General features: G+C 43.4%; 1 protein-coding gene across 4 annotated transcripts in view; it reads left to right on the top strand.

Annotated features, from left to right (window-relative positions):
* satb1b (SATB homeobox 1b) overlaps positions 1 to 24939 on the top strand; it is a 91800-nt gene that overhangs the window by 45535 nt on the left and 21326 nt on the right. For 3 of the 4 annotated variants that reach the window (XM_061776250.1, XM_061776248.1, XM_061776251.1), the window contains exons 6-11: positions 3957 to 4068; positions 5500 to 5577; positions 8084 to 8598; positions 12680 to 12892; positions 16924 to 16995; positions 17912 to 18067. In XM_061776250.1, coding sequence (XP_061632234.1) covers positions 3957 to 4068; positions 5500 to 5577; positions 8084 to 8598; positions 12680 to 12892; positions 16924 to 16995; positions 17912 to 18067 — 1146 coding nt within the window. The remainder of the gene's footprint in view (positions 1 to 3956; positions 4069 to 5499; positions 5578 to 8083; positions 8599 to 12679; positions 12893 to 16923; positions 16996 to 17911; positions 18068 to 24939) is intronic. The other variant, XM_061776252.1, reaches the window with a different exon arrangement.

Here is a 24939-nt window from a genome sequence, read left to right as displayed (position 1 = left end):
TGTGTGTTGTTGTTGTTGAGTGTCGCGCACACACAAACACGAGGTCGGGCCCCCCGTGAGAGAGCCGGCGTGATGTATTGAGGGAGACTGCTGATTAATGAGCAGCGCTTATTAGAACATCTGTGTCAAAGATGGCGGCGAGGACGAACCAGCCTTGGAAAAGCATGGGGGGGGGGGGAAAGAGAGAGAGCGAATAAGAGAGAGTGAGGGAGCCCCTAGCCCAGATACACTGTAAATAAAACATGGACAGGTGGCTGGAGGAGAATTCGGGGAGGCTAAGCGAAGAGATAGCGCAGGGAGCGGCAGCCTCGCTACGACTCACGACATTAAAAGCCGAGATAAAAGGGGCTAAAATCCAATAGGACAAAATAAAGAAGGCCGTCATGCATAAATGTATGAGCCATTAAAAGGAATATTTTGCCTCGCTCACCCTCCACTCAACTCCACTCAAATTGAATGAAGACTTTTCAACGGAGCCACAAAAGGCGGCTTTGTAATACGCCGCATGTCCGAATGTGCCTCATCCTGCTCGCGTCCAATTTTGAGCACGAAATGTCCTCCGAAATTGTTAAAGCACTGTTTCTGACAACTGCTTCACATCTGTGTTGCATGGAGTCCATAAACGTCTGGGACCTATCAACTGCTATTGCAGCCCTATACTATTCGACTGAATATGGTCATTATAGCATTAAAATAAAGAACAGATATAATCATATATATATTTAGTTTTTTTTTAGCATAGATGTCATACTCACACTCATTTATGTACTGAATTTGAGAAACTTTGTTTACCTAAGTTAGTCCTCCAAAACTTTCCAACTTAAACTACTTTATTGGTCTCTGAGGGAAATTAGTGACTCTCGGGAACATTAACGTCACACACGACAGACACTTTTTTTGTCTAACGTGGGATTTTAGTTCTCACTGAGGAATCACTGTTATCAATAGCAGTGTATTTTAGTTTGAATCGGCACTCAAGTAGCAAAATTCAGACTCTCTCTCTTCTCTCTCTCTCTCTCTCTCTAGTCAGCACTCGGGTAACAGTATTCCAGACCAGCTGCTCATCTGCTACGTTTTAAATTAAAACATCTTTATTTATTGATCCCTGGCAAACATTAACATCACAGATGACAGACACTTCTTTTCTTAAAAAAGTGATGGTTTTTAAAGCGGAATCGCTGCTATTTTTAGCAGTGTAGTGTGGTTCTAGTTAGCAATTGAGTAGCAGCATGCAGGATCAGCTCCTCGGTGGATGGATTTTTTTCCCCCTCATTTTGTTTGCGCTTCTTGCCCAAAGTATGAATTTATGTTCTCATATTTAAATCACTATTATGTGGGGTGTTCTATTCGGCACTTGAGTAGCAGCATTCCGGACCAGCTGTGAGATTAATGGATCCCCCCCCCCCCCCTGCCATTTTGTTTGCAAAGTGTGATTGTATTTTCTCATAGTTGAATTACTGTTATTAATAGCAGTGATGTGAAGTTCTAGTCGGCACTCGAGTAGCACATTCTGGACCAACTGCTAGATGGATGGATTACCCCCCCCCCCCCCTGTTTTTTTGGCACTTGTACAAAGTTTGATTGTATGTTCTCATAGTGGACGCACGGTTATTAAATGAAGGGCAGTGTAGTTCTAGTTGGCACTCGAGTACCAACATTCTGGACAAGTCGCTAGATGGATGGATTATTTTCCCATTTTGTTTACTCTTCTTGTCCAAAGTGTGACTGTATGTTCTCATAGTTGAATCACCGTTATTAATAGGAGTGGAGTGTAGTTCTAGTCGGCACTCAAGTAGCACATTCTGGACCAGCTGCTCGGCGGATGGATTCCCCCCCCCCCATTTTGTTTGCATACAATTGGCACACATTTCCACCCTTATGCGGTATGTTCTGAAAAAATCAAGTGAACGGGGTGACTGGGAGGTCAGGAGTCGAGGGATCACCTCCCATTGTTGCCGAGGAGCATCATCAGCGTCGCAGCGGAGCTTGCTGTGCTCGCCAACAACCTCCCCCAGCGCATACATTACAGAAAATGATAAAGAAGGCATATACCTGTAATTTGAAAACAGATGGTCGGGCTGTTTTGAATATGTATGACGATCGAAAAGTGTTTTTTTCTCCCCCTCCCGCGCGAACCTTGATATTCACCCGGAGGCCAGTGAGGTGTTAAAACATTCATTTTAATAATGAAAAGCCACGATGGAGGAGGAGAAGCATCTCTTTGCTTATCTCTGAGTAAGGTGAGGATGAGGAGGAGGGCGTTAGGTCCAATGTGACGGGATGAGACGGGAGTATGCGGCCGACACGGTCGCCGCGACCTGCCAACTCCTTCAAGTCTGACTTCCCAACAGATTGTTCAAACCAAACCAGCTGCTGCAATTATTATTATTAAAGGGCTACGTGGCGGTCTTCTGAAGGTAAAGATCTCTTCGTCATTCAACAGATGCACAACTTTCCCTCACAATAAAAAAGAAAGAAAGGAAAACTCCAGACAAACTCGGTGGCATTTGATAAAAAGGAAAACAGACAAAGGCCTCGTGTCAGTTTTACTTTGTTGTACCAGACCCAGTCTGCTTGCATGTGTTTCACCTGCCTTTTTCTTGATTGCGTTGCTCTCATAGTGCAGCCTTGCTCTGTTGTACTGTCATTGCCGTTTTGTGTGTCGTTGTGTTGTCTCTGACAAATACTTCACACCTGTGTTGCATAGAGTAGACAGATACCTTTGGCACCTGGGGACTGCTATTAAAATCACAGAACTAATACACTATTTACTTGGATAAAGCACTGTTTCTGACAACTGCTTCACATCTGTGTTGCATGAGATGTGAACTGCTGTTCCATCACAGGGCCATCTGACTACATACAGGACGGTCATGATAGGTTTAAAAGCAGAGGAGTAATCCTGTAGTAAGTCATATAAGCACTGTTTGTGACAACCGCTTCAAATCTGTGTTGCATGGAGGTAACTAACGTCTGGCTAACTGCCATTACAGTCCTGGACCATTGGACTGTATATTGTCATTCTAGCATTAAAATAACTGAACTACCGGTAATATTTATGTGCAAAAGCAGTGTTTCTAGCAACTGCTTCTTACCTATGTTACATGGAGTCAATGTAAATTTCTGACGCTTGTGAACACCATGTGACCTTTGGACTGTATACAGTCATTATAGCATTAAAATCCCAGTTTGGATGGGTTTCTCGCAACTGCTTCACATCTTTGTTGCATGGGGGCCACCAACTTTCGGCTAACTGCTGCCCATTTGACCATTTGACTGCATGTGGTCAATATTGCATAAACATCACAGAACTAAAATTTTGTTGTACATTCACTGTTTTTTTGCAGTGCTTCACATCTTTGTTATATGGCATTTTTGAACTGCTTTTCTAGCCAATGACCATTTGACAGCCTGTGGCCAATATTGCATGAAAATGACAGAAGTAAAATTTAGTTGTAGGTGCACTGTTTTCTTGCACTGCTTCACATCTGTGTTGTACGGCACTTTTGAACTGCTATTCCATCCCATGACCATTTGACTATGCATATGTATGCTCACCATAGCATTAAAATCACTGAGCTAACATTCAGTGGTATAAGCACTGTTTTTGACAACTGCTTCACATCCGTGTTGCATGGCATTTGTGAACTGCGATCACAGCCCAGGGCCATTGGCCTTGTATGCTTATTAGCATTAAAATCACTGAACTAATGAGTTTTGTCAGTACCGTTTCTGACAGCTGCTTCACATCTCTGTTGTATGGAGTCAGCACCAACTTCTGGCATCTGTGAACTGTTATTTTAACTTTGAGTTACCTGGTTGTAACTGTCCTTTTTATTTGTCCTTGCTGCAAACGTTATGTCGGCTTTTGTATTTATTTACTTATTTATTCCACAAGGAGATTCTAATATCTCTCTCTCTTTCTCTCTGCCTCTCTCAATCAATCTGTCTTTCAGAGTATGATTTCCTCCATTGTCAACAGCACTTACTATGCAAATGTGTCGGCGGCAAAGTGTCAAGAATTCGGGCGCTGGTATAAACATTTCAAGAAGACAAAGGATATGATGGGTAAGCAGAACTGGGCGGGGCGGGTTTTTACAAAAATGTGACACACACACTTTTGTACTTCGCACACACGCCCTAATACAATATGTTGTCTGACTAAGTGCGTCTTTGTCTCGCTGCTGTCACATGTAGCGGCCGACACATTTTTATCTTGTTATCTAATAATTTGAGATTACGCCGCACTGTTTAGCAGCTGAGCTGACTTTGCTTTGATTTTATCCAATCATGCCACAAACCAATGGAGGCTTCTGGATCTTTTTGAGCTGTCATTTGTGTCCAATTATGTGTATATATAGAACTACAGTACTGTGGTTTGTGCGATCAATTTGACGAAGAAAAAAGTCTAGGAAAGATATGGTGTAAAGTGCGCTATGGTTGAACAGCAAGTAGCATTATCAAATGAAAAAACAAAAACAACAACATGGTTAGGGCAGTAATACATATTTACATATATTTTCATTTAATAAGATCTGTTCCTGGCAACTGCTTCACATCTGTATTGGATGGTGTCCACCAACCTCAGGCAGCTGCTATTCCTGCCCAGGACCATTGAACCATATATGCTCTTTATAGGATGAAAATCACTTCTGTAATATTTATCTGTATGAGCACTGTTTCGGACAATTGCTTCACATCTGTGTTGCATCGAGTCCACCAACTTCTGGCACCTGCCAATCCAGCCCAGGACCATTGGACTCAATACGCTCAACATAGTCTTAAAATCACTGAACTGTAATTTAGTTGTCGAAGCACTGTCTCTGACAACTGCTTCAAATCTGTGTTGCAAGGAGTCCATCAACCAACATCTGGCACCTGCCAGCTGTTTAGGGTCATTATAGCATTAAAATCCCCGAGCTAATGTTTTGGTGTACATTTTCTTTCACATTGCCTCACATCTGTGTTGCATGGAGTCCACCAACCAACTTCTGGCACCTTTTAGCTATACATGACCATTATAGCATTACACTTACTAAACTAACGTTCACTAAACTAACGTATACTGTTTTTGAGAACTGCTTCACATCTGTGTTGCATGAAGCACTGAAATATGCTTTATATATATATTTTTTGAAATTATAATCATTAACGTTAGCCACAATGGTAAGATATTAGCCTTAGCAATCTGTAGCACAATCTTTCTTCTTCTTGGTAGGGACGACAGCGTGGATAATTAAAAATGCCTCAGCAACACGGCGTTGCGACACTGTCTCGTCAAGCCGTGGGAACAATATGTGGCACGCCCTTTTCGACGTGCCCACTCGTAGCATAGATTGCATAGCATAGCATTGTGCAATACTTCCCGCAGCTGTTAGTCATTGATGCGGCTGGCTGGCATATCTAAACTGTGATCTGTTTCCTCACCATACCACTTTGTGTGTGTCTATATGTATGTGCTTGTGTGTGTGTGTGTGTGTGTGCGTGCCCGTCTTATAGGCATCCGCCAACCTTCCCAGCTGGAAGGCTACCTGGGCACGTGCGTCCTCCGCGAGAGCCCCCGTGCTAATGCACTAGGTATGTTCTAGCATGGGCACATATCCGCGCGTGCACACACACACACACACACACACACACACACACACACACACACTGGGATGAAGGAAGCCATTGTGTTTAAATTAGGGGTCGGACTTGCACGCATTAATCGGGATTAATTGATCACAAACAAATTCTTTAAAAAAATAAATAAAAATAATTAACGCCAGAGTTCGGATACCAAAATTGAGTAAAAGGATGGAACAGTGTTGCTAGGACTGATGGGAGGCAAATTTCATGGAATAAAACTACCCGATGGAAGCCTCGATAAGTGTGGTTTTGTGCAAAAGGAGTTTTCATACCACCGAAGCTCTTCAACCCTCCGACATGTGATCCGACTTTTCAGGTGCCACGCAGAAACCATTTAAAGGCAACACTGTCCTAAAATGGCACTTTAACTTTAGGTCTGCTCTATTAATTTTTCTACTGTTTTGCATTGAAATGCAATTAAATGCCATTTTCCAGAGTTAACAATATTCCTGACTGTGTCATTTTTAAAACTCAGTCATCCACTAAAATCCAAACACAAAATGGATGGATAGATTATTTTAAGTCTATGGCTGTGTTGGGATTCACTCCCATCCACTGTATAGTGAGTTGGCCATTTCATAGTGCTGTCCGAATGTGTAGTGAGTCCAGGTTATCCCCTATATATGCATCCCACACTGCATTTTGAAAAGTAGTGAAACCAGTGGTCACTAGAAAAGTAATGCATCCCATGATGCATTGCACTCACAGAAAAATCAACACATTCCAACACACGGGAACATAAAGTGCTTTTTTTGTATGCTTTTCTAAAATACACCCTACTTAAAATAATTTCATGTTATTATAATCCATTTATTTGTTCAACATTTCGATGTTGAGGCAGTACGTTGTAATTCTTGTGACAGCAATGACATAATTAGTAGTGTTCAAAACTATTTTTCATTTGACTGATGTGTGAACTATATAGTCCACTATATAAAAAATGTATAGTAAAAAGATTAGTGAGTCTTCAATTAATTCAGCCCGAGAATAAAGTATATAGTCCCACTTAATCAAAATCCCCATTTACTGTAGTGATCAGGGAATAGGGAACGAGTAAATGATTCTTAACACAGTCACAATTTTAGAGAATAGTGTTTTGGAGAAAAAAGAAGTTTACGAGGAAATTAGTATTTTTTTTGGGGGGGGGGGGGAGGCAACGAGAATTACGTATACGTATTTCTTCAAGGTAAAAAAAATCTGAATTTTACACTGTTACAGTCGACTGGCCAGGTTTGGAGCAGTGTTGAAAATGGAATCGAAATGGCTCAATTCTTATCAATTAGCATCCCTGCTCATTTCTCACCTAACTTCACCAACTCAATCCCTCCTTCACCCCCGCGGCCCACATCACGTTCCCATTGTGCCTTTAATCCCAGGCTCTTTTGTGGCACCATCCCACACGAGGACCACCTCCTCCTCCTCCTCCTCCTGCTGCTCCTCCCCCTCCTTTTGGGGCCTGTATGCATGCTCCTCTTCTCTATTCAATTTTCATGGCAGTGCCCCCCAGCACTAACACTAACACGCACACACATGCACATACAAGTCATACCATCAGAGACACGGGAATGGCAGGGATTACTGGCAAAAGGAGACATGATTATTACCAAGATTTTTGTTTTGTTCCTCCCACTAACCCTTTACCCCCCCTCCCGTCGTCATTTATTTTTGACAAATGCTCAATAGACTCATCTCGGCCGCTCGCTTTGTGCTCGCTGACAGTCGAGAAACGGGCGAGACGATCTTTGGAAAAGGTCCACACGCTTTTAATCTTCGTCATCTGCTTAAAACATACATCGCTCCTCGCCGCCGTAACGCCGTTTTCATCAGGGTGTATGAATGCGGAGTGCGGAGGTGTTCACGTATGAATGCGATCCCCTCACAATCATTTCCAAAGACTAAAAAGCAAACATTCATCATTTGCAGCAAAGATAAATCAATGTTACAAGTTAAGAACATCTTTGAAACAAACTCTTGTCATTAACATTGTCTTGACATTGTGGCCTCAGAACCAAAGATTGGGTTTCAAATTATGGTTTCAGACTAGGGTTAGTGTTTAAATAAGGGTTTCAGACTCGTGTTTGGTTCCAAGCTGTGCAAAGACTTTGGTCACCGAAATAAAATGCCAGAAACAGGGTTAGGGCAAGGCTAACAATGACATCGCCCACAGGCCAAAACACAGAACATGAACAGTTTCCGACTCTCGTTAGGATTTCAAACTAGGTTGACAGACACGGTTAGTTAAGAAAAATAGAATGGGCACCACCAAATCGAGATGTCCCTCCTAAACATTTGGAGTTGGTGCCTTGCTCATAGACACATATGTCATGATTAGGAAATGAGCCATTGCCTTCCCGGATGCCATTCCCAGTTTTCCGACCCATTTATTGAGTATAGTTACAATTTTGAACTTGTTATGCCGCTATTTTCTTTCCTCTTCTTTCCGTCTTCCCTCCAGCCGAGATGGACGGCCTGTCCGATCTGTCGCCGCCCGGCTCCAACCACAACCACAACCACCTGGGCTTCTCCCAGCAGCAGCAGCCCATCCCGGGCAGTACAGCGGAGCAGACGCCGTCTTCCCCTGTGCCCCCGCTGTCCCACGCCCCGCCGCCGCCCCCGCAGCACGCAGGGGCCCAAGCGGGCGGGCGGCAGCCGCAGATGCCCCCCGGCCTACACCACCCGGGCCTGGTGTCCACACCCATCAGCCCCCAGCTGGTCAACCAACAGCTGGTGATGGCGCAGATCCTCAATCAGCAGTACGCAGTCAACCGGCTGTTGGCGCAGCAGTCGCTGTCTCAGCAGTACCTCAACCACCCGCCCGTCAACCGCAGCTCGCACGCAAAGCCCCTGGAGCCGCAAGTGGGATCCAACACCGAGGTGTCCTCTGAGATCTACCAGTGGGTCCGCGACGAGCTCAAGCGGGCCGGCATCTCGCAGGCCGTCTTCGCCCGTGTGGCCTTCAACAGAACCCAGGTGAGGTGGCATGCATGAGGAGCTATGGTTCTCGGGCTAATGCTAAAGCAATTTGATTCCATTCATGGTGAAATGTTTTGCATAGAGGAGTATTAGAGCCACACTGAAAAAATGAAAATATCAATGTCAATATTTTTGGGGGCGGGAACATTTTGCTGTTACCAGAACAGTTGATTAAGAAATAAATTGGAGACTAAGAAAAAAATCCCAAAGAAATTTAAAAGTTGTCTTACAAGAATAAAATGGGTTTTTTTTTCTCAAAAAGCAATCATAATCTTAGTTAGCAAATCTTATTTTCTGACAAAAATATTTATTTTTGCGAGAAATATAGTCAGAATATTTTTTTTGTTGAGAATAGTTTTTTTTTCCAAGCATAAAAGTTGCAATCTAAATGTCAGAATCTTAGCATAATTTTAGAGAGTAGTTTTTTTTTTTTTTTTTTTTTAGAAAAATGGTCATCTTACAAGAAACACTTGTTTTGGCTGGGAAAAGTAATGTTATGTTGAGAAAAAAGTAAGTTGACCAGTAGGCATATTTTTTTTCGAGATCAAAGTGGTATTTTTTCATCCTAAATACAAATGAAGTCGTATTTACTTCAGCTAAAAAGTCATACTTTTTCATTGAGATTTTTTTCCTCCATTTTTTTTCCTCCGTAAAACAGGACTTTTGTTTGTAAAAAAATGCTTTCTTGTAAGATTATGACTACTGGACTGGATTACCTATTACAGTTTATGCAGACGTCCTTTGCAGGTCGTTCTATATATTTGCACCTTAATTGGTGGTTCATACAGAATGTCATATATGTAGCCTAATGTTCATGTTTAGTTTAGATGTACAACTCCATTACGACTCCCCTCAGCCTCAAAGTGTAAAAATGAAAGTAAAATAGAGAATTATGGGAATCTATTAGCTATCTACTTCCCCTCACCCCATAGTACGCTATAGTACACAAACAACAATCTGTTATCTGTGTTGCTAGAGGAATGTGGCCTTGTATGCTGTCTGAGAGTTCACCTTAGTGCGATTATTTATCAGCTCTTTTGATTTTTGTTCTGTTTAAAAATTGTTGCAGATTTTTCATCCTGGAGATGTTTGTGTTTAGGGTTAGGGTTGTATACAGGATTCTATTCGGTTAGCAATTTGCCAAGATTTGTAGTCCAAGTGCCCCTATGGAAAACACCCTGGAAATGGCCCAAATAAACCTAAAATGGCACCTTCGGACCAAAATGGCTGACTTGCTTTGTGTTTTCGGGCAGTGCTTCTTGAGACTTTTTTTTGTGGGTCTACTCATGATAGACATGCCTGCAAAATATCTGTTTCTAAGGCACACATAAAGACATGCTGATTTTGCCCCTTCCCAACCAAACGCCAGACAATCTTATGTCTAATAAGATTATCCTCTAAGATTTATCCTTAGGTCTGACGCGCGTTAAGAATGGATTCGTCATGATTTTAGGGTCCGAAACAGGTGGGGACCGACAATCTTAAATAATGAACGTCTTCAGTATTTACGACCAAAACTCTTCATGTGTTTGGGGATCGCCGACTTCTCCCGAGTCGTGACGCAGAGAATGGTGACTTTGAACAGAATGTAGCCAATCAAACAACCACCCAAGGCTGACAAACACGGAAGCGACTGTTCATGAAAACAAAAATGTCTGACCTTACTTTATGTATAAAAGTGGGTTCCTCAGACAGCAAGTATTTTCCAAAAGCAAGTCGTTTCTTGAGAACATCGAGGCTCTCGGCTCCGGCAACCTTCGGGAACACTCCGGAAACATTGGTGCATATCAGGAAGTGTTTCTTCTTCATCAGTTTTGTGAGATTACATGTGATCACGCAAGACTGTGCCATTGGCGGTGGAGTAGAATCTTTGTTTGTTGTCTGTTGTATTGAGATTCTTGGAGCACACCACACACATGACCACCGAACCTGTTGAATGCCTGATTTCAAAAAGGTTTTTTTTTTGTCTTCATGTGTGGGGTATGTAGCAGATAAAAAAAAAATCTTTTAAAAGTGGAAAGATATTTATGTGTGGACCAAGCATAAGTGAAACTCGCTTCACTCGCTTCACTCGCTTCCAAAGCGTCCTACCGAGCCCACAAGTCCGTCTTTAACGAATCCCTGGAAATTACTGCTAAAATGGCCCTTTCCTGTGTGTTTTCAGCCATGGCTTCATGAGACTTTTTTTTATGGGTCTGGTCATGATAGACATGCCTACCAAATTTCATGTTGCTAAGTGAAACTGACCTCGGAGATTGAATTAAACAAATAAAAATCCAGCTGGTGCTACCTAGTCGAGGAACCCTGGAAATGACCAAATTGACCGTAAAATGGCCACTTCAAACCAAAATGGCCGACTTCCTGTGTCTTTTCAGGCATGGATTTTGGAGAGTTTTTGTGGGTCGACTCATGACAAACATGCCTATCAAATGTCATGTTGCCAAATACAACTAACTATGGGGGCTGATTGATTTATTTGTTGGGTTGGTTTGTTGTGTTTTTGAATGGGAAAGCCCTCAAAACTGAACATTTATTTGAGTTAAAAATGATAAGGCCCCAATGTATAATTCTACAGTGAGTCTACATTACATAATGACAGAACAGTCTCCTTTTATCGCAACTGAATGTTTGAGCAATACACTCAAAAGGTGCTAAAATTCAGCACATATTTCCTCCGTCACCTAGTTTTTATAGCAAATCACACCTATTGACGGCGATAGAATCGGCGCAGCGTGCGGCTGAGAGACGACTAAAAAGGCCCAATCACACTGCACGGAACGCCGTTGACGCATAAACAAGATGACACGCTGATTGCCAGCTGTGTCGCACTTCTAAGAATACATCTAAGTTTACCCACAAGACTCTGAAACCAGTTTCACATTGATTTGTTTTCCAGGAATGATCATTAATCGTCTATTTTTCTCCAAAACATCCATCCATCCTTACATTTTCTGAGCCGCTTCTCCTCACGCGGGTCGCGGGCGTGCTGGAGCCTATCCCAGCTGTCATCGGGCAGGAGGCGGGGTACGCCCTGAACTGGTTGCCGGCCAATCGCAGGGCACATAGGAACAAACAACCATTCGCACTCACATTCACACCTACGGGCAATTTAGAGTTGTCAATTAACCTACCAACCATGTTTTGGGGATGTGGGAGGTAACCGGAGTGCCCGGAGAAAACCCACGCAGGCACGGGGAGAACATGCAAACTCCACACAGGCGAAGCCGGGGATTGAACCCCGGTCCTCAGAACTGAGAGGCAGACGCTCTAACCAGTCGGTCACCGTGCCGCCTCTCAAAAACACGATATTAGTTATTTTTGAGTCTGATTTCTGTTCAGTAATTGTGAACCAGTTTTCTTTCATGGCATATGAAGAACACAGTGGATTGTTATCTCATGAAGGACACAGCCACTTGCAATTCACGCTGCCCCTTTGTTTTTGTAGGCCTCATACGTCCCTGTCACTTTGTCCAGTTTTATTTAGTCTTGTGAAGACTACGGTAGATTGTTGTCACATGAGCGACACAGCTAGTACTTGCAAGCAATGACCACAGCACCTTAAATGTTGCTGTAGGGCAAATGGCAGCCCCCAAACCAGTATTCTTTCCTGGCATATGAAGACTGCGGGTAGATTGTTGTCACTTGTAGGACACAGCCAGTACTTGCCAGAAAATTTTACTGTAGGCTGCTTCCGTCTTGCCACCCTGACATTGTTCTCTTTCCTGCAATATGAAGACGACGGTAGATTGTTGTCACATGAACCACACAGCAACTACTTACCAGCAATTTCTGCAGCTCCTTAAACGTTGCTGTGTCTTTGCAGCCTCTGCTATATGAAGAGTACAGTAGATTGTTGTTACATGAAGAACACAGCCAGTGCTTTCTAGCAATTTCCCCATCTTCTTTAATCTTACTGGAGGCCCCTTCCTTCTTACCATTCTGACTTTTCAGTTTTGAAGACCATGGTAGATTATTTTCACATGTAGGACACAGCCAGTAGTTAAAACTTAACAATTACTTCCCTGACCACTTTTTTTTCTTCTTTTTCTTTAAATCTCCCTGTGCGGGCGTCCCACAGGGCTTGTTGTCCGAAATCCTGCGGAAAGAAGAGGACCCGAAGACGGCCTCGCAGTCACTGCTGGTCAACCTGCGCGCCATGCAGAACTTCCTGCAGCTGCCTGAGGCCGAGCGGGACCGCATCTACCAGGAGGAGAGGGAGCGCAGCCTTACCGTCGCCTCCGCTATGGGCGCCGCACCGCTCATCAGCACGCCGCCCAGCCGGCCTGTTCAGGTGCGCGCGTTCGATTCCTCTATGTGTTGATTGACTTTTTAGAGTTTCCAATACATCAAATTTGTAAACATGGCCCTAAAATTGCCACTTCAAATCAAAATGGCTGACTTCCTATGTTTAAAAAAATTTTTTTTTTTAAATTAATTAATTTATTTTTTTTAGGCAAGGGTTTTTGAGACCTTTTTTTAATGGTTCGACTCATGATACATATGCCTACCAAATTTCATGTTTCTGAGCGAAACTGTCCTCAGGGGCTACATTTTTAAGAAAACGTTTTGTGTTACACATGGTTTTAAATTTGGTAAAATCGGACAAAATGTCTAGGATGAGTTTATATTTTGAGGAGCCCTGGAATTGCCACTGAAATACAGTAACTGCTTCAAACTAAATTTAAGCGTTTTTTTGTTTGTTTGTTTGTTTTTGCAAGTTTGCGTTACTGATCTGTTTAGTATAAAGGCTTCAAATTTAGTCACCGAGACAAAATCTTGAGGACGAATTGGTCTGTGAAGGACCCCTGGAAATGACCAGAATGACCCTAGAAAATCAGCTTCAAACCACGAACACGGGTTGTTGAGATTTCTGTCTACTCAGTGGAACTGGCTTTCAGGGTATGTTTTTCTTTTAGTACATATACAGTATATACATTTTTATAAAATCTAAAATCCTTCGCAATTTCGTGTCGTCCGTCTGTCACGCGTGGTTCAACTTTGGTAGCAATCAGAGAAAATCTCTACGACAAGTTCACCTTTGATGGACCCCCAGAAATGACCCTAAAGTGTCTGCTTCAAACCAAAATGGCAGGCATCCTGTGTGTTTGCCATCATGACTTTTTGATACTTTTTTGTTGGTCTACTCATGATAGACATGCCTACCAAATTTCATGTTGCTAAGTCAAACTGACTTGCAGGGCTGAGGCGCTACCAAGAGTCATCAAACCCTAAAATGTCCGCTTCAAATGAAAATGGCATTTCTGAGATGAGTTTGCCTTTAAAGCACCTCTGAAATTGGCCAAAATGACCCTAAAAACGGAATCGTGTATTCACATTGATCAGTTAATGGCAAAATAGAACATTTATTGAGTTTTTTTTTATCAGATATGAACTTGACCAGCTTTTGCCCAACATTATTTTGACATAATGCATACCGTGACTTGTACATCCCCTGCAAAAGAAAAAATGGTTATATGTTGGCATTATTTTCAGTTTGCTGAGTCTCACTCAGGGAATTAAGCCCAAATGTACAACTACACAACTTAAGTCAGTGATCCGTGTTTAAAGGAACAGTACGTGCAAGGAGAAGTGCATTTGTCAGCAGCATCCTGCCGCTGAGAACAGCCTACAATGACTTCCTCTGTCTTGTTTTCGCATAGCCACCCGCCTACAAACGGTACCCCTGCCCGCCCCTCTTTTTTAATGGCTCCGCACCGTCACAGAATGTCAAAAGTGTGATTGTGAAGCAGTGGAGCTGCACTTCAGCAGGACCCGACCACTTTGCAGCTGAAAGCTCATCTTCACATTCAGAGTGTGTTTAAGTGTCAAGTGCAGTCAACAAGAGAGAACACCCAAGTCAAAGAAGAAGGCCGTTTGTTGTGAATCCTTTTTGTTTTCGTCCTGTTATACACTCGCAATCCATTGTGCAAATGTCACGATATTTAGGAACCTTGAGAAAAAGCACAGATGCAAAACGTAACTTTTGATGATAAAGCCAAAAGCAAGCAGGTACTTATCTTAACCGTTGCAAATTTCACTCAAAAATGTTAGCTGTAACAATTAGCTCAATACGGCCTCATGTTCCAGAACTACTTGAACATAACATTTTTTTTTTTTTTTAAATTTAAAACAACACATCCCAAAATCCTACACCTACCCTGAATCTAACCATTAGACTATCCAAACCCTCCACTACTGTAACCCTCCGCTTCACTCACGCTCCCCTTTACCACTCTAACTCTACACTAAACATACAGCACACTAAACCTAACCCTACACTACTTTAACCCGACACTACACTAACCGACACTACCAAAACACAACAGTACCTTATCCCTAAAACTACTTTTCGTCTTTAACATAAACCTAACCCCCACTTACTCTAACCCTAACCTTACCCTAACTTAACCCCTTCACCACCCGAGCTATAACATTGCCCTAACATGTTACAAAAAAGCCCACTTATTCATAAATGCCAAAACAGAGCGACACCAAAAATGGGCTATTTATTAAGTCGATCAACTCACTGTCAACCAATCAGTGGACAGCAGCGTTTTTTGCTCCACCCTACTATTGCCACCAGTACACCATCACAAAGGAATGTTTAAAAGACGGGCCAGATATTTCCTGAGAAAATGCTTACTCAACTGTTTTGCTCGGTGTAATCCTTGGTAATATTTTTAGATAAACATAAACATTCTGGACAGTTGAGGTATAATCTGAAGAAATCTGGAACATTACTTCGGTGGAGATGTTATGGTTCTTGTGTAGTCCAGTCTGAAGCTGCAATGGAAATATTGACACGCTAGTTAGCGTGGTTAGCAATCAAACGCAACTCACTCAATAGATCTTTTTATGACACTTTTTTTATTACTCTTACTATGAAAAATAGTTTAGCAGGCTGTCAAACAGGCAGCGTGACAAAATGAAAAGTAATCCACCTTTTTTAATTTGTGGCCTTCTTCTAAAATTACCAACATCAGTGGGATATCTGCAGGCTGATATCATTTAGCTGTCTGATTTAAGGCCTGCTGACATCTCTCATGTAGACCTACATGAGGCAATTCTCGCCAGGCCACAAACACACTTTCACACACAAACACACACACACGCGAATACTCTTGCATGCGCGCGCACACACACACACACACACACACACACACACACCCCTGGCCATCTGCCAGCCTCTCATATATGATGCGATGCAGCGTGAATATGTGCACATAAATCATGCAAGGTGGCAATTGAGGCCGAGACAGAGGAAGGTTTTTATAGGCTTGTAAAATACACGTGCGGAGGTATGTGGCGGCACTCATGCAGTATGATGGCTGGCCTGAGCACGCTGCCGCCTTAACAATTAGCTCCGAATGACGAGTTCTTGTACCACTGTAACTTTTATCATAACCCTAACCTAGCCTAATCCTAATTACTGCACTGTCTGAAATGTTTTTTTTAACGCATCGTGTTAAGAACAGAACCCTATCCCAACCCCAATTGTACCCCTAACTCCTAAAACTACACTACCATAGGCCTAATTCTAACACTAAACCTACCATACTTAACTCTAACATAAACCAAATCCTAGCCCAACACTACCCAAACTTTACTCTTTGCTCTATTCCTTGAATATCGCGCCATGTTGTTTGTGTTTCAAAAAAAAAAAAAAAAAAAAAATACAATAGTATTCATGGCGTTTCCAAATTTTCCCAAAAGAACACAATGGGGTTGCTATTTTTCCGTGGCAGCGAGTTCATATATATGCGATGGTCTATCGCCCGGTGTGCGTGTTTGAGTTTCCGACTGTAATTCGCTTGCAATTGCCTGGTCCGGTCGTGTTCGGCTGTGTCGCTCAGTGTGCGGCGGGACCTCAGCCTAACAGTGCACTTAACGCGACAATAGCCTAACTATCTCAGACCCAACCTTAACGCAACGGTGCACTACCCTAACCCCTATCCTCTAACCAAAACCCCAACACAAACCTTACCCTAAAACCTATACTGTCCTAACAGAAACGCAAACTCACAAGTTAAATCCGACACCAACTTTGTGTTCCTTTTACTTGTACAAGAGGATGATTCATTTGCTAATAGTTTCTCGGCTTTTATCAGGCTACTTGTTGCCTCGTCAAAGGAATCTTGTCAAGAAGCAACATGCTTGCGAATGAAGATGATTTGATTTTGTTTTTTAATCCTTCTGCCTCCATGCCAGAACGGAATCACAAGAGTAGGCTACAACATATCAAAGTGTTTTTTGAATGTGTGTGTGCGCGTGTGCGTGGTGGTGTATTTTAAATAAATGGTGGTGTTGTTGTCTTTTGTGCAGCCGCGGAGAGAAGACTGTAACAGCGTGCGACCCGAAGACTGGAACCCTCGCATTCCCGTGGGCCTTTCTCCTGTGAGCAAAACATAAAAAACAAATAATAATACAGTGGTGCTTTGAGATACGAGTGACCCGACTTATGAGTTTTGCGATATACAAGCCGTCGTTTGGCCAATTTATTTTGCTTTGACTTAGAAGAACATACATTTTAAATATGAGCACATTATGGTGGCAGTGAACTGAACTCACTTTGCAACAAGCAGCAGTTTGGCAGAGCTTTTCAATGTCTCTCCCAGTTGAGGTTTACTGTCAAACTAATCATAAATCAAAGAGAATTACACTTTGTGTATCTAAAGCTACCACACAACGTTGCCTTCCACTATCTTAATGGTAACACAGCAATGCAAAATGCCATAGATGGGCTAACAAATTGCATCGGTAGTCGTGGTATAGTAGCCCTTTAACCAACGGATATTTGAACACAAACGGTTCATCAACACACGTAGAAAGACAACACAGGCATATATATATATATCCTTCATCCTAAATGAAAAAAGGATTAAAATGACAGCTTACTGAGTCATTTACAGTAGTTGTAAAACTAGTCTTCATTTGTGTCTGGATGACTTTTACATTGCCGCCCGGTGGCCAAGTTGCACACACCAGAAGGAGCTGCAATGAATTAATCGTAATGCACAAGCTGTTTAATTATTGACATTATTTAATTATTTTACAATTAAATAATGTTTTTATAAAGTACAGTATTATAGAGTGCTACTTTCCTTATTAAAAAACACGTTACAAAGTTTTTTTTGGGGGACGCTGGAACAGATTAACAGTATTTCCATTCATTTCAATGGGAGAAGAAGATTTGAGATACGAGTGGTTATGAGTTATGCGCACGGTCACGGCACCACTGTAATAATAACATAACACTCCCGGAATCGAATCAAAGACTCCGCATTTTGAAATGTTCTCTTTGTGGGAGCAGGTGAAGCCGTCGCCTCTGCCTAGTGAGTGGAACGGCAAAACGGAGAGCTGCATCCTCAACATCAACTCCAACATCTATGACGAGATCCAGCAGGAGATGAAGAGGGCCAAAGTCTCCCAGGCACTCTTCGCCAAAGTGGCAGCCTCCAAAAGCCAGGTACACACATCACATACGTATCATCTCACAAAATGCACACAGGGAGCCTCTAATTGAAGGCTTTGGAGTTGAAATTGTTGATATCACCTCCCCACACAGATGATTGCCCTCACGCAGTTGTTAAAAACTTGCAAAGACATGCGGCCACTACCCCCTCACTCACAGTTTAACAAAGCCGTTTATGCCCCCCAAAAAACAAGAAAGTGCAGCAATAATGAGTTATTATTAAAGGTTTTCACAGAGTCGGGAAGATTTCCACAATTGCACTTGATGGGAAAAAAATGAGGAGGCGGAGGAGGGGGGAATAGATCACCGGGGGTGGGGAATCATCCCGAAATATCTGCAAAGACTTTATTTTTTTCCTGCTGATTAGCATGATTACACACGCAGATAGCTTTGTTTGACCAAATTGCAGTTTGATGCACAAACCACTGTTTTTTTTGTCAAAGGGTTCAAAGACTGCGCGGAAGGTTGGGGGTGGAAAAAAATGAGGGGGAGAAAGGGGTGTACGAGACATTTTTGTGGGGGAACGCAGTTGTGTCTGGCCGCCGATTCCCGCCTGCTTCATTGATGGCGGGCGGCTGTGAATGTGAATTGAGGAGCAGATAAGAAGTGCGCTAATTATGCCTGCGAAAGGGGGCCTGGGAGAGCACTTATCGCTGCCTCCATCTCGTAATGGGCGCTCCCCGGGCAGCTGGTACGCCCCTCCGCCCCCTCAACCCTCCAAACCCTCCCACCCATCCACCAACCCAGCCAGCCGGCATTGTCACATCCGCGCCAGGCTCGCAGCACTTCCTCCTGTCAGCACCTCTGAACTTGACGCTTGGACCCCTTTAGTCCCCGTTTCTTTTTTTTTTTTTTACACCCATCGGTGCGGTTCGTTTGGTCAGGTCTGAACACAGTAATCTGGTGGAATTCTGGCATCGCTCGGTTGTGGGAAGAAAGCGATCCGACTGCAATCTGATTCCAACTGGCAAAAGAACCAGTCACGGGTGACGTAGCAACAGGTAGTAAATTGTTTCAAATGGTAGCGGTTTAGCATCTAACATAGCAGATTTCAAGTGCAGAAATGATACTTGTATCTCAGCCCATGAGAAGTGACCCTGAATCTCGTAAGGGACGGAACAAAAAATTGTGAAACAAATCGGTAATCGCGTCTTCAGTTGCAGTAAGAAAGCGATACAACCAGGATTAAATCAATCAGTCGGGTGACCCCAAACTTCTTAAAGGTGATGTAACTACAGGTAGTAAACAGATGAGAAATTAGCGAACAAATCTCGGCTTTAGCCTCTAATCGAATGCAGTCCGACCTCAAGCCGAACCGACTGGCGAATAAACCAATCAGGTGTGACCCCAAACCTCATAAAGGTGATGTAACTACATGTAGTAAACAGATGAGAACTCAGCGAACACGTCTTTGGCTATTCCCACTTCTTTGAAGGTGGAAGCAGGTTCCGCTTGACTTTCACGCCGTGAGCAGAACATTTTACTCGTATTCACTTTCACCACCAACTAATCCTGTGGCGTGGGTGAAAAACGTGAGGTCCCCTCCCCCGATTTAGCATCTTTTATTTACCCACGCTCACAGTTTCTCCAGTGTGGATCTAGTAATGGCAGCTACACTGTACGAGATCACTGTCGGGACCCAGCACGTCTCAGACAAATCACGTTGATAGTACAGTCGGTTCATCTCCTTTGTTTCCGCTTCCCGCAAGATCCTGTCGACCCGACTGCGACCGACATTGGTGAAGGCTTCCTCGTAGAATCTGCGGACCTGACCACTCACACTAATCTCTCCGATGAGTTTCACGACACAATTTCTCTTGCGCCGTTTACGCAATTCGATTTTACGCTCACGTTTAAGTGCAATCAAAGCCAGCGAGTTAACAAGAACCGCAGAAACGGGCAAAGATATGCTCGAGGGCATAGGTGACGAGGGACAAGTTTGCGATGCGTATTGGCTTGTGATTGGCTTCAATGGCGATGATGCGATCTGCAGTCAAAATGCGAAGGAGTTTTCAGCGCTACGAAATGCAACATCAAGCGATGCCGTTAAATATGCAGTGGGAACAGCTTTGATTGTAGTTTATTTGAGTCGCATCACTGCCTCTTCTTCTTGCTCGTAATTATGCTGCATGTCTGACAGTAGACTTCAGCGCTGCCTGCCATGTTGCAGCACAAATGTGGTACGACAACTCTAACTTGCCTGTACACTGTAAAACCCCATAAAAATATCAGCGGCATACAGCACCAGGCCTGTGAACGAGGAAGCCCTATACACCTAAAAGGTACCAAATGTCCCATTTGGTATGTGTCGAACGGATTCAGAAGTTGCTCCCCCTGACTCATGATACCTACGATGACTGTGAATCACTGCTGGGAGGACTCGGAAGGTGACGTGAAGAACTCCCTGGTCTTTAAACCGCGGTGGAAATGCCACATCAAATGCGTGTGGGTGTGGGGTGCAGTTAAAGGCTGGCAGAGGCCTGCGATAGTTATGAGCCCTCAGAGGGAACAGGATGGCAGAAATCCAACCCCCCCCCCCCCCCCCCCCCCCCACCCCCCACCACGACTCTCCCTCTCCCTCTTTTCCCGAAACACACACGGAATACAATCAGAGAGGCCTGCACATCGACATATATTTGACACACACGCGCACACGGTTGCATGCATCAGTAAACTAGTGTTTACTGCGATTTTGCTCCAGGGAGCACTATGCTGCCTCAGTTTCTCTCTCAGTGGATGAAACTACTAGCCCACTAGAACCACCGACATGCACCAGGGATCCTCTAGAACTGAACACATTGATGTAACAGAACCGTGCCCAGACTCAATGGCGAGGCCCCTTCGCCATCCACCCCGCCCCCTCGACCATTATTTTCCAGGACCTCTGTCTGGGCTTCTTGCCAGCCGGGCCCATCCTCCACCCTCATCCTCGTCCCTGAAATGTGCATCTCCAAGATCGACGTTTTTGAATAGGACACTGCAGGCAGAGTGGCATTAACATTTGACTGATAGATTTAACATAATTCCATCTTCAAAGGGAAATACTGTATGTAATGTATGTTGTGTCTGTCCTTTAGGTTCATTGCAATTGGTAACACAATGGCAAGTGGTCATTTTGGTAACCTTCATGACTTTGGACAATGGAAACAACCATGCCAAAAATAAGTACCATACAGAACTGAAGCGTACTGTTTGGAGGAAACGGCATATTTTAGCCTTGATTTGTATTCAAACATCGTATTCTAAAAATGTCTTCATAATAGTTTTTACTTTCAATTTATAATTCTCATATTTCATATTTATTTAGTAATATTAGTTACTAGTTAGAATATTAATATAGTTCCTATTTAAAAATAATGCCCTGTATATACAGTAGAACCTCAATTTTCGTGATTAATCCATTCCAGAAGGTTTCACAAAAAACAAATTGGATGAAATCCAGTGCAAGAGTTCCCATAATAAATATTGTAAGTGCACACCAGAAAATATTAACAAAAAAACACAATTTATCAAAAATAACTACAGCTTCACATACATAATGTGAAATAAATATGAATGACTAATGAAGTGGATAAATGAACATTTAACATCACTTTAAGACTCGTGGAAACAGTGAGGAGGGGAGCCATTTTCGTATTTTGCCCGAAGTTTTGTTCATTTGAATTTGATCACCCTCCTGCCTTCTTGATTTAAATGACAGGCATTCCGATCTTTCTGTCTTGTGTGAAAAGGATTCAGCAGACGGCAACGCATATTTCACAATGCAAGCTTTTATTAGCAACTCAAGCCAATAACAAGCCTCCCAGCTTGCTCGGCAACACTTAGACAAGTTTGGGCAACATTCGAACATTGTGTACTATCTTCTCTAAAAGTCGGGCCTTCAAAATAAAATTGATAACAGTTTCACCGCACTTTCTTTGGCCCCATCGTGGCTTTTTTAGCAATCTCACTCAAACTATTTTGTTCTTGTTTATCGATTGTGTCTGTTAAATAAGGCACTATGTAGCCCCAAAAAAATGTAGCGAAACTGTTATTACATTGGTGTGCTTTTATTTTGAAGGCCTGCATTTTGGACAAGATGTGTTACGTTGATGTTGCCTGAGCGTTGCAGATCAGACCGGCAGGATTATTTCCTTGAGTTGTTAAACTTGCATTGTGGAATTTCCCCTTGCCATCTGTTGAACCTTTTGTACACGACCTCCAAAATATTTTGGATGAATGTGCATTGATTCCGGGAAATGAGTGGCCAAGTCATGCATTTCTTTGTACGAAAACCGAGCGGATGTATGAAAACCTTAACCAAATTTAGAAGGAAAAAATTGTTAAAACTCCGCCGAAAACGAAATACAAAAACAGAGTATAAATAAACAGTATAAATAATAACCGATACTGTATTATTTTTATGTCATTAATTTTTTCAATACGGTCTTTTAATACTTTTTATTACGTATTTATTTTATTTGTATATTTTATTGCCGAAAAAATCCGGTAGCACATTTATTTGTCTGAGTTCAGAGAAGCTATCGTTCTCGTACAGACATCAAAGGCAACCGGTTGCTCACCAAAACAGCCTCACCTACCCAGGAACAGCCTCAGGTAAATTAAAAATGGGGCTTGGGGGGTGGGTCGTCATCGGCCGTGGTTAGAAGGCAAAATTAACCAATCAGGGTTGAGCGTAAATCTCGTAAATGTGTGCACATAAACTGTAGGTTTTCAAATGTACTTTACAGAATGCTGTCAATCAATATATCAGGTGTCCCCTCCACGTCTTCAGTTCAGCATCTGCTAGCAGACATAAATTACAATATAATATACTAAGATTCATGTTTTTGCCAACCAAAACAGCAGCACCTACTGAGGCAAAGATTGCTAGACCATTGATTTGTCAGCCTTGATTTATTGACATTTTCACTTGCCAAAATTGAGTCCTCCCCCACCAGCAGTTGAGTAAATGCAGTATTTGACTCATGATCTAGCTCTTTGTTGTCATTGATATAAACAGGAGAGACTTGTTCTCTTGCCAGGCTTAGACTGGGGCAAAACAGGTTGTCATCGGGAGCCTGGGGGTGGGGGGGATGGGGGGTTCGAGTGGGGTTCATTCCTTTGACACAACTTTTATCTCACAACATTCCTGACACTTCCTGAGAGGAATTTCAGAACAGATGGAATCAGAGTCCCTGCTGTCATAAAACAAGCACCCTGGGAACCCGGGCTCAAAGCCCTCCGACTCGTCAATGACCAGTGGAGACCGTCGCCCCGCCCCGCCCCGTCCCACCCCACCAGGGCCCCCCCCCATGCCTTCCTTTCCTTGCTAATTCTCCCTGGAAGAGGCTACGCTAATTAGCCAGGCTCTAATGAGACAGAATGGCACTGATCTGGTCCACCAGAGGGGGTGGGCAAGGGAGGTGATAGCTGCGGGGGGGGGGGGGGGCCTCATTGTGGCGCAGTAGTACGAGGGGGGCAGGGAGGGTGGGGGTATGCCATCTGTCGCCCTGCACTCGCCTGGCACCGCAGTCCCAGGAGTAGAAGGAAGGGTGCGGGGGGAGCGGCGCAGGGGGGGGGGGGGGGCCATTGGTCTGTGGAGGTGGGGCGGTGAGGTGGGGGGGGGGGGGGGCTTAGTGTTGGAGGGTGACGACATAGCTGCAACTGCTGCCATCTTGTTTTGAAAATGACTAATTGGCTGGAATCACTTTAGTGGACCAACGTGAGTTGTAGCTTCAGTGTGTGTGTGTGTGTGTGTGTGTATGTGGCATCAGTGCTTGAAAGGACTGATTAACTCCTCTTTATTTCATCTGCAAGGACCTTTTATGGCCTTAGTGGTGAACTAGCTAGGACCCTAAATGTGGGTTTATTTTGAAAACAACACAGGACTTGCTTATGCAAATAAATATGGTGCATAAATTAGTGTGTGCATGTCATCTTTGGTACTGCTGCTGCAAAAGTGCGGACTAGATCAGAGTTATGTACATAAACGTCTGTTTTTGTCAATTGCAAAGACCTTCGTGATGAACTCGGACCCTAAATCCAGGTTTGTTTTTAAAACCAAGCCAGGAATTCCTTACGGAAATAAAATGTTCTCAGAGAAAAGCTGAAAGTCACTGGTTCTTCTTCGTCCTGTGACCTAAATTAGTGTGTGCGTGTCATTTTTGCTGCTGCTGCTGCTCGAGTGCTGACTTTAGAGCTAGGTGGGTGGGATAAGGGCTATGTCCTTGAACTCTTATTTTTGTCATCTGCAAGTACCTTATGTGGCCTTAGTGGTGGAGTAGGACTGGCCGGGATTGTTTAGAAAATAATTTGATGTTCTATTTCAAAATAAGAGCCATAGTTGCTATTTTGTGTTGAGAGTCACTCTCTCTTGTTTGTAATGTTTGCTTACCCACAACCCCCTGCAACAACAACAAAAATGAGGCAGATGAGAGCTGGCAGCCCCGAGGGGTTCAAAAAGAGGCAACGTCTGTTTATTAATTTATTCATGTATTTATTTATCGTGCACTTGCTTATTAGGTTGCCATGGGAACCAAATGTCTCTTATTGCGGAACTAGAGAGGCAGCTGTCTGAATAATTAATTTAGGGAATGAATTATCTGGCAAACAGCGGCGTCCTCCCCTTCCCTCTGAAAATGAGCCTCTCTTTAAATTGTTTAATGGACAGTGGAATTCCCACCAGCTTGTCGCCCCCCCCCCCATCATCCTCCTCCTCTTCGTCCTCCTGCCGTGACTGAGCATGCTCAGAGCACTTTGCGACTCCCCTGTCATCTCGCTTACGCCACCTCTCACCCCATCTGTCGGCTTTGGCGCGTCACTCCTCGCCTACCTACGTCCTCCGAGCACGCCACTGACCGGAAGGACTTCCTGCTCAGCCTGAT

The sequence above is a fragment of the Phyllopteryx taeniolatus genome, chromosome 6 (assembly GCF_024500385.1).
Source record: "Phyllopteryx taeniolatus isolate TA_2022b chromosome 6, UOR_Ptae_1.2, whole genome shotgun sequence".
NCBI lineage: Eukaryota > Metazoa > Chordata > Actinopteri > Syngnathiformes > Syngnathidae > Phyllopteryx > Phyllopteryx taeniolatus.
Note: the sequence above shows the minus strand (reverse complement) of the source record. Positions and strands in the feature narration are given on the sequence as shown.